General features: G+C 38.0%; 1 protein-coding gene across 5 annotated transcripts in view; it reads right to left on the reverse strand.

The window, feature by feature from the left end:
- MRRF (mitochondrial ribosome recycling factor) overlaps positions 1-11,222 on the reverse strand; it is a 57,363-nt gene extending 46,141 nt beyond the window's left edge. The window contains exons 1-2 of one of the 5 annotated variants that reach the window (XM_014782117.2): positions 11,147-11,222; positions 5,988-6,196 (exon numbers count right to left, since the gene is read on the reverse strand). In XM_014782117.2, the coding sequence (XP_014637603.1) occupies positions 5,988-6,171 (184 nt within the window). In that variant the 5' untranslated portion in view covers positions 6,172-6,196; positions 11,147-11,222. Of the gene's footprint in view, positions 1-5,987; positions 6,200-6,406; positions 6,427-11,146 lie in introns of those variants that run through there. The other 4 variants (XM_014782120.2, XM_087419155.1, XM_004423402.3 and 1 more) reach the window with 4 other exon arrangements.
- Positions 11,223-11,230: the final 8 nt, after the last annotated feature.

Here is an 11,230-nt window from a genome sequence, read left to right on the forward strand (position 1 = left end):
ATAAAAAATAAAAAGTATAACTTCCAAATCAGCGGGGATGAAAAAAAAGGAACAAAGAAAATTGATTAATCCAATAGAAAGGAGGAAAGAAGAAAAAACAAACAAAATTGCAATAAAGAGAAAGCACAAAATAAAATCACAGAAATACAAAAACTCAGTAATCACAATAAATAGAAACAGAACAAAAAGACCAGTTAAAAGTTAGAGATTCTCAGTAAGAATTTTTTTTCTTTTGGTGAGGAAGAATTTTGCTCTGAGCTCACATCTGTTGCCAATCTTCCTGTTTTTTTTTCACTTGAGGAAGATTAGCCCTGAACTAACATCTGTGTCAATCTTCCTCTATTTTGTATGTGGGTCGCTGCCAAAGCACAGCTTGACAAGTAGTATAGGTCCGTGCCTGGGATCTGAACTCGCGAACCAGGGCCACCGCAGCGAAATGTGCTGGACTTAACCACTATGCCATCGGGCTGGCCCCAGCATTTTTTTAATCTAGTCATGTGCAATACATACAAGAGGTTTTACAAAAACATAAGATCACAAAAACGTTTAATGTATAGGAATGGAAAAATTATAACCCTGGCAAGTATTAACCAAAAGAAGGCTGGTGTAGACAAAACAGATTTTAAGACAAAATGCATTATTAGAAATAATGAGGGCGCCAGCCTGGCAGCACAAGCAGTTAGGTGCACGTGCTCCGCTTCGGTGGTCCGGAGTTCACAGGTTTGGATACTGGATGCACACCGATGCACCGCTTGTCAAGCCATGCTGTGGTGGCGTCCCATATGAAGTAGAGGAAGATGGGCACAGATGTTAGCTCAGGGCCAATCTTCCTCGGCAAAAAAGAGGAGGGTCAGCATCGGATGTTAGCTCAGGGCTGATCTCCCTCACAAAAAAAAAAGAAAAGAAATAATGAGGACCACTTCATAATGATAATAGAAACAATTCACTAAAATGATTTGAGCTTAAATATACTCAATATCAATAACACAGGCTCACAATAAAAAGGAGAAACTAATGAATCTACAATCATACTAGGAGATTTTATTATACCTTTCTCAATAACTGATAAATTGAACAAATTTAAAAAAATAGAAAATTTGATCAACACAATTACCCAATTTGATCTAATGATTATATATAGAACCATGCACCCAACAATAAAAGAATACCCATTCTTTTCAAGCACTCTTGGACCTTTATACAAAATGACCATGTTCTATCCCAAAAGCAAATCTTAACAAATATGAAAGAATCTATATATAGAACACATTCTTTGACCGTAGCGAGATTAAGCTAACTCTCCAAAAAACATATGTTTGAAAAATTTTAAACACTTCAAAATAACTCATAAACTAAACAAAAACACATCATAGAAATTTAAAAATATTTAGAAATGACAATAATAAAAATACTATATAGCAAAAACTTATAGGAAGCATGTAAAGCTGTACTTAGAAATTTACAACTTTAAATGCGTATAAGAAAAGGACAAAGGTTGAAAGTAACTGTCCAGCTCAAAGGATAGAAAAAGAACAAGGACATAGGAGAAAGTAAATAAAGAGCAGAAATCAATAAAATCTAAAAAAGAGACCAACAAAATTAAAAGCTCTTTTTAAAAGGCTTATAAAATTGACAAACTTCTGTGAAGAATAACTGAGAATAAAAATAGACACAAATAAATAATATCAAGAAAGAAAAAGGGGACACATCAAAACAGTAGAGATTTTAATACTCCTAAGAGACTATTACGGACAACTATATGTCAACAACTTCGAAAACTTAGAAAAAATGAAAAATTTCCTAAAAACATAATTTACTAAAACTAACTCAAGAAAAAAGAAAAAATCTAAGCAGCCTCATAATCATTAAAGAAATTGAATCTATGATTTAAAGTCAACCCACACACATGCACATGCACGCACACAAATACCAGGTCCAGATGATTTTACAGGCAAGTCCTACCAATCACGCAAGGAAGTGATAATCCCGATTTTATACAGACCATCCCAATAAGACAGACAGGAAGAGAGACAGAGAGAGAGAGATGAACTCCCCAACTCACATTATGAGACTAATATAGTCTTGATACAAAAACCAGACAAGGATAATACTAGAAAGCTATGCCTATCAATATCAGAAAGTTATATTAAGGCTAAGCTCACATACCAATATAGACTCAAAAACCCTAAATTAATATTAACAAACCAAGTCCAGCAATGTATATACAGATTATGTATCAAGTAATGTATATACAGATTACATATCAAGAGCAAGTAGGGCTTTACCAAGAATGCAAAAGTAGGTTAACATCAGAAAAAGCTATTGATGTTGAGTCACCAAACTAATAGATTAAAAGATTAAAAAAAAAATGATCATCTCAATAAATGCAGTGAGTATTTGATAAAAATTTAATACCCATTCAAAATAAAAACTCTTAGTAAAATAGGGATAGAAGATCTTTGCTTTAAAGAGATACCACTGAAAAATAAAGCAAGAGAATTCTTGATGTTAACATATAAGAAGTGCTCCTTATAAAGTCAGGAATAAAACAAAGATGTCTACTATCATCAATCACATTTATTCAAATTATCTTAGATTTCCTCAACAACGCAGTTAGAAAGAAACAGAGAAGAATAAAAGGTATATAGATTGGAAAGGAAAAAACAAAGCTGTCATTATTTATAGGTATTATAATTATCAACCTAGGAAACCCAAAAGAATATACAAACAATACATCTAATAAAAGAATTCAGCAGGTTGCAAGATACAAGATAAAAAGTGTTCCTATTCACGAGCAACAAAATAGAACAAATAATTTTTAAAAAGATATAAACTTGAAAAAATAAATCTTCTATACAATAATACAGTAGAATATATTCATGACCTTAAGGAAGGGGAAAATTTCTTAAATAGAAAACAAAAAACACTATCCATAAAGGAAAAGATTGATAAATTGGACTACATTAAAATTAAGAACTTCTGTTCATCAAAAAAACCATTGAAAGTGTGAAAAGGCAAGCATATTAGCAATACATACATATGACAGAAGTCTTGTCTTTAGAATACATAAAAACTGCTACCAATCAATTTTTTAAATGGGCAAAAGACTGGAAAGTAGATATCCAAATAGCCAATAAACAAATGAAAAGGAGCTCACCATCATTATTCATTGAGGGAATACAAATTAAAACCACAGTGAGATATAACTGCACACCCATCAGAATGGCTAGAATTAAAAAGACTGCTATACCAAGGGTCCACGAGTACATGAAGCAAACAGAAAGCTAAAACACTTGTGGGAGGAGTGTAACCTGGCATGCCATCTTGGAGAACTGTATGTACTGAAACTGAATACACGCACACAATCCCTCCTCTTGATAAACACATACATCTTTACATGTACGGCTTTATTTCTGAGCTCTCGATTTTGTTGAACTACTCTCTCCCTGCACTATATCCTTTATTGCCTGAATCACTGCCATGAAGTCTTGAATCTAGTGGTACAAATCTTTCCCCTCACCACACGCACACTTTTTCTTCTTGTTGGCCTTTTGCTCTTCTATATGAAAACTCATGCCCCGGAATGTTCAAAGCAGCATTATTTATTTTAGCTCAAAACTGGAGGCAACCCAAATGTCCATCAACTGTAGAAAGCACACAGAAATTGTGGTATATGTATTCACTAGAATACTACAAAGAAATAAAAATGCACGAACAACTACTACATGCAACAACATGGACAAATCTCACAAAAAGATTGTTAGCAAAAGAAGCCAGGCACAAAGTAAACCATACTGAGTTCAAAAAGGGCAAAAACTAATCTATGGGTTAGCTTTGGAAGGGTGACACTGGAAAGGGACACGAGAGAAGCTTCTAGAGTACAAGTGATGCTCTATATTTTGATCTGGGTGACGGTTACACGGTTGTGTCACTTTGTGAAAATTCACTGAGCCATACACTTACAATTTATGTATGCAATTTTCTATATATACATATCTTTCTCAGAAATGTTACTTTAAAAAACATATGATATACGAAAGTGATAAAAATGATGATATACTCGAGAAATAAACCTGATTAAAGAACTGTGCAAGATCTTTATGGAGGAAACCTGACAATATAACTATAAATTTCATATAGAAGAGCAAAAGGCCAGCAAGAAGAAAAAGAAAAATTGTGCACATGGTGAGGGGAAACATTTGTACCACCAGATTCAAGACTTTACGACAGTGATCCAGGCAGTAAGGAATTTAGTGCAGGGAGACAGAAGTAGTTCCACAAAATCAAGAGCTCAGAAATAAAACCATACATATAAAGAAACATAACATATGACAGAGGAGGGATTACAAATCTGAGAGTAAAAAATGGGCTACTCAATAAGTGGTGCTGACACAACTTATAAAGAAACTTAAAATTAGATTCTCTACCTCACATTATGTTCAGAAATAAATTCCATATGGATTAAAAATCCAAACAGGAAAGTAAAAACCTTTAAAACATTTAGAAGAAAATACAGAATGGCTTTATGACCCTGAAATAGGTAAGGATTTGTTAAATAAGACACAAAAAAAGGACTGAAAAATATGACTATCTTAAAACTTATGTTCAACAAAAGACACCACAAAGTAAAAAGCACAGTAGATACTTGTAACACATACAATCAACAAAGGCTTAGCATGCCTAATATAGAAAGAATGCAATAAATCTAAAAGAAAAAGTCAAACAACTGACTTTTTAAAGAGGCAGTCAAAGACAACAAAAACTCAAGAGCCAATTGAATATGAAAAGGTGCTGCTCACACGGTGTAGCTAATATCTAGTGCACCAGAAGACTGCAGTGCTGTGGGTATCAGGAGACCTTGGTTTCCAGTTCCGCCACTAACTAAAAATGACCGTGGGCAAGTGTCTTATATGTGTACCTCAGTTTCCTCATTTGCAAAATGGTTAGCTCTGTGCTTCTCTAGATAACTATAAGAATTTCTTCACGGGATAATTATAATTCCTTCAATGGATAATTATAAGGATCAAATTATTAAATGCAAATTTTTTTACAGAATATAAGTCTTCTAAGCAGTAATGCTCTTTCAGCAACTTGTTAATTTTCCTATTAACAGAAAAGGGAAGGTCTGCATGAAACCATAAAAGGAAAGTCAGTGGAAAAAATATTCAGCAGCAGATTTCTAGCATCGTCCTTGGGAGTGGACTCCCCGACCCACCACTGCAAATAGCAGGTCTGCCTGACAATCTTCTGTCACTCATTCATTCATTCAACAAAATTTTTTGATGCACACCACATGTCAGTCCCTGTTAGGTGCTCAACAAGAAAATCACAGACCCTGTCCTCATAGGGCCCGGCATGGAAGACATGTAACAAACAATAATCAATCCTACAATTAATTAATTTATTAATGAGTGCTGTGCTAAGTACGTCAAAGGTAAAATAACAGGGCACACGACTGCATGCAACATGGGACCTGACCCAGTCTAAGAGGTCAGGGAAGGCTTCCCTGAGGAAGTGACATTTAAGCTGGGACCTGTGGTATATCAAAGTCTCATTCTTGGATGACACAAACCATTAAGATCATCCATCTAAATCCACAGCTCTAATACCCCCATACTCAACAACCTTCTGGTTTTAATTTTACTTCCAACACAGATCTTCCTATAAGGAGAAAACATGTTGATCCCTGCCACAAGCAGTCTGGTTTGCTTGGCACTTACACTTCTAATTCTAAATCTGAAAGAAAGAAATTTGGCATTTTCTGAGCCATGGTAACATATGAGGCAGCATGGTAATAAGAGAACAGACCCTAGGTTCTAATACCATCTCTGTCCCTGTCACCTTTTAAGCTAATAAACTGAACTATCTAAAACACCATTCCCTCAAGTGGCAAGGGGAGAAATTCAGTATATCTCTGAGACCCCTCCCAGCTATGATAAATCAAGGGCTAAATATAAGAAAGGGGTGAGGAGGTCATACGTCTCTACCTTTGGCTTTCTTGGTGGCAAAATGACGGATTGGTACAGCTGGATAGGCCACGTATTGCCCATGGTCATTTTGTCTTCCGCTCACTGTCTTCAGCTTAACTTCTGAAACAGGTCTGGTCAAGGCTGTGAGAGAGTTGCAAAAGGCAGGGGGGACCAAGCGGAAGCACCTTAAACCCAACGCCATGACTGAAGACAATCCTTGTGAACATCTACTAAAAAGAATAAGACAAAAAGGAGATGTAAGTAAAACAGACTCTATTACAACTTCAGAAAATTATGTGTACCACTTATCAAGCAACTTCTATACACTGAGCTATGTGCTAGGCAATTTAAATAAATTATCTCTAATCCCTCTCCCATCAGCCAGACAAGGAAATATGATTAGCTCTGTTTCACAGGACGAAGAAACTGAGGCTCACAGAGATTGAAGTAACTTGCCCACTGTCTGTAAGACTCCAAATCGCCATGCTCTTTCCACTGCACCAAATGCCTGTAGCACACAAGGAAGAGAGTCAAGCAAATGTGCGGCAGCCTAAATCTTTAATGATGCTAATTAAACCCTTATATGAGAAAAGGCACAAAATCATGATGAAGTTATACTATAAATAGGGAGGGCAGAGCACTGGAAGAGGACTTTTAACTAAATAAGAAAACTATTTCAACAGGCATAAAATGACTGGAAAATTCACACAACAGCATTTAATTAAAATTTTCTTTGGTTCCTTATGCACTGATTACCAATTAGGATACACTTTAATGTGAGTCTGAAGCATGGTTGAGGTTTGAGGTCTTCCATGTCACAGAACTAAAGCTCTGGAAAATGCCACCCTCCTCTGGGTTAACACAAGTTACACATATTTCTGAGGTCTTTGACCATGAAAAGAGCAAGAGCCTACAGCTACCTCTGGGATAGAACACAGTCCTAGCTAACTGACAAATGAAGCCCTAATAGCTTCTGCCACACATCTGGCTATTATTCAGCTAAAATTTAAGAATAATTAGCATTAAATACCTGGAACCTACTATCTTTGAAAATCAGTTCCATGTCTCATTAAAAGAAAAAATCCCATCCTAAAATTTCGATGTAGTATAACGGATTGAATAAGAGCATAGGCTTTGCAGGCAGGAAGATTTGGAATCCACTCCCAGCTTCATCACGGACTAAATGCCCCTGAACATCTCTGCACGTTCATTTCCTTAACCGTAAAATGGAGATAACTATACTTATTTCTTAGGGTTGGGAAGAAAAAATGAGTTTATGCAGGTAAAACACTTGGCAGAGTGCCTAGCAAACAGCAGGAGCCTCCAAAAAAGATCTGATAGCTATCACTCTTCCTTTCAAAGACTTCCATGACAGGGGGTCAGGCACATACAGGAATCTTGCATGTCATTACTGTTGTATAAGGTGGCCTAGAGTCAGTCAGAACTGGATGGAAATTTCAACTTTGGGCAATTCACTCCACCTTTCTGGGTATCACTTTCCTCATCTGCAAAATGAGAAAAATAATCCTGATCTAAAAATAAAATGAGATTGTGAATGCATGTAAAACACCTAGCACAGTGCCAGGAATATAGTGCCTGTTTAATAAAAGCCAGCTGTCAGTATCATTATTTTTTAAAAGCAAATGAGTAGCACAAAGGAAAATAATTTCTCCTGATGGAATTTTTAATAGCAAGGGATGCTAGATGTCAATGATCAGTTTATGAAGTCAGTAAAAACAGATCTGGATCAAAAAAATGGAGGAATATTTTTTTCCTCTTTTTTAATTATTATCAATAGCTACTATTAATTGAGGTCAGGCCTGGGCTGCTTGCTTTACTCATATTATGTCATTTAATCCTCTCAATAATGCCACAAGGAAAGTATAATAATCTCCATTTTACCGATATAGAAACTGAGGCTCAAAGAGACAGTCACTGCCCCAGCCATGGAACTAATGGCTCTGCCCTATTTCAGAAAAACTGTTGACAAAAGTTTGGCTCTAAGTGAGGTTTCTATATCTAGGTTTTTGCCTAATATAGCCAATGCTTAACCCATACTTATATCCAAATATGGCTGTATAATAATGTGTGGTTTTTTGTGTTTTTTTTAACCTACAGGGTCTCAATCTGGCTGCTTCATTTAGGACAGGTTTCCTGGTGTTCCTGTTGCAGGTCATAATACCAATCCACAAAGCAACAGGAAATCAAAATGGGTTAGAAATAAACAACCTTTGACAGAAAACGCAGCACCCAAAAGCAGACCCAGTACACGTGAACCGGAAGACAACTCTATAAATAAACCACATCGCTGAAGTGTTTAAGACGTAGATCGTAACTGCACAGAAGTCAGGAAATTTCAAAGTGGAAGTTCAATAAAGGCAGTCCATTGGACCCTTTACCTTAAGGACATGTATATTAACACTCAGTCCAGCAAAGAAGAAGTCAAGTTGAGGAAAGGAACTGTTATGGCAGCCCAAGTATTATCCAACAAAATTAACCCCTACTCAAGAAAAAATGTGGCAGGAAGTATCTGGGCTTTGGATGCAGTCTTGAACTGGAATCTCAGTTCTCCCACTTAGTAGCTGTGTGACCCTGGATAGATCACTTAGCCTCTCTGAGATACAGTTTCCACCACATCTTTATCATGGTGATATTAATGAGCCTTTAAAAAGAAAATTATAGGGCCAGCCGTGTGGCTTAGCGGTTAAGTGCACGCACTCCGCTACTGGCGGCCCGAGTTCGGATCCTGGGCGCGCACCGACGCACCGCTTCTCCGGCCATGCTGAGGCGACATCCCACATACAGCAACTAGAAGGATGTGCAACTATGACATACAACTATCTACTGGGGCTTTGGGGAAAAAAAAGGAGGAGGATTGGCAATAGATGTTAGCTCAGAGCTGGTCTTCCTCAGCAAAAAGAGGAGGATTAGCATGGATGTTAGCTCAGGGCTGATCTTCCTCACAAACAAAAAAAAACAAAAGAAAAGAAAAGAAAATTATAACAATAATAATGAAACAATAGTTAATACCTATATAGTGATAATTACGTGCCGGAAACAATTCTAAGTGCTATACTGCGTACATTAACTCACTTGAGCCTCATGATAACCCTATGAGATAAGTACTATTATTATAACCATTCTATGGATGAAAAAACAAAGCTAAATAATTTTCCCAAGATTTGATTTCAGGCAATCTAGCTCCAGAGTCTGTGCTCTTAACCACTATACTTCACTGTGTATATAAAACACTCAATACAATTATTGGCATTACTATTCAAACTGTTGAGATATTTTTAAAAACTACTTGAAGCACATATTCTTTTTCCAAACTCGACGTTCTCAAACTTGAATTTTCCTGTTTTTCATAGAAGATTCACTTTAATTTTGGAAAGAATTAGATGAGGATTACAAAGGCATGGCTTATCCATTGTCCCAGCAACCTGTCCCAATCCAGCTGTATACTAGCTCATAATACGTACATTTTTATAACCATGGGTATGCACACACACAGGCCCTTGTTGTATATATAATACTTTCACATGTATTATCTAATTCCCACAATAACCAGAGTTGTGATTACTACCCACATTCTACAAATAAGCAAACTGATCTTTCATTTCCTTGAATACTCCTCCTGCTCCAGGGTCTTCAAACATTCTGTTGAATCTGCTTGGAATGATTTTCCCCCACCTCTTTCATGAACTACTTCCCATTTTTCTTTCAGATTTCAGCTTGAGCATCAGAGGATGCCTTCCTTGGCCATCTTCTCCAGTGCAACTTCTAGGTCAAATGTCCTGTAGCCCACTTTCATAACACCCTATACTTTTTCATAGCACTTACTTTAACAACATTAGTTAATATTTGTGTAGTTATTTGATCACTGTCCCTTCATAAGACTAGAGGCACTACAAGGACTGTTCTATGGTTCTCTTGTTCACTGTTTGTTCCCAGTGCCTAGCAGTCCCTGAACACAGAAGACATTGAATAAGTGTGATGAATACCTGAATGGAAGTCTAGAAAGATTAAGTCCTTGCCCAAGGTCACAATGCTAGCACCAGAATTGGAATCTAAGCCTCAGAAAGTGGGTCCTGTGCTCTACTTCCCAATACTGCTTCCATTACCTCTTGGTTTGCCAGATTTTCACTTAGAGATAGTAAAACATGTTCTTCTCTAAATTCAGTGCGACAGAAGGGTATTTATACCCTGACTACGCACAGAATCAGGTCCCTGGCTCAGCCAAAGAAGGGATGAGACCCTTTAAAAGGTGGAGACAGAGCTTTTGCCTGAGAGCTAGGAAGACTGGATTCCAATATAGCTATCCCATCACTCCCTGCCAATCATCCTTTTCAGAGTCATAACCACCCTGTATTCAAAAAGCATTTGCAGCAGCTCTACCACTCACTTGTGACTTGTATCAAGTTATTTCTCCTACCTAGGTTTTGTTTCCTCAACTATAAAATGAAGAGCCAGACCAGGTTTTCATTCTTTCCAACTATAAAGCTCTCCAAGATTCTGAGAAATGCAATAGAGTGCGGTGAAAGGAAAAAGGCACCAAACTGAGAGAAGACCTGTGGTTCCAGCACTGCCTAGGTATCCGACCTTAAGTGGATCAAGCTCTCCGGACCTCTATCTCATCTGTAAAATGTAGATGACCATACTATTTCAGGGACACCTGGGCGATCAAGTGAGATAAACGATTTGTAAATAGAGAAGGGCTATTGGCAACTGTTTCGCCACTGCACGGCACAGAGTAGGGCTACAAGTCGAGGCTTTGGAATTTGAGCTCCATCACTTACTAGCCGCATGACCCTGGTCAAGTTATTTCTCTGAGCTTCCGTTTCTTCATCATGGGGGATAATAATACCTACACCCATTGGATTGTTCTGAAAATTAAATGTTCCTGCCAGGTAGTGGGCTACTAAACGGCGGCTACTATTTACTAAGCCCCCTCCCATCCTCGAAGTTCCCAGCTGATGAGACGAGCCCCGCCCCCAACCCGTGAGACTCGCTCTGATACGACAGGTCCCGCCCCCAGCCTTAAAGGTCAAGGCGGACTCGAATGGAACGCGTCGACGGACAGCGGACAGGCCCTCTAAGGTCCCCCAGAGTCCCTGAGTAGAGGTCTCTGGCACGCGACACCACGCGCGCCTCGAGGCCGTGCCGACGCCACTCACCAGCTATCGCCCAGGGTACTAGGAAAAGACTCGTGCGACCGCGGCGACGGCGGCGGCGCGGGCGTCATGACGTCACGGGGCGGC

Source organism: Ceratotherium simum, chromosome 29 (assembly GCF_057802395.1).
Source record: "Ceratotherium simum simum isolate JZ-2026a chromosome 29, ASM5780239v1, whole genome shotgun sequence".
NCBI lineage: Eukaryota > Metazoa > Chordata > Mammalia > Perissodactyla > Rhinocerotidae > Ceratotherium > Ceratotherium simum.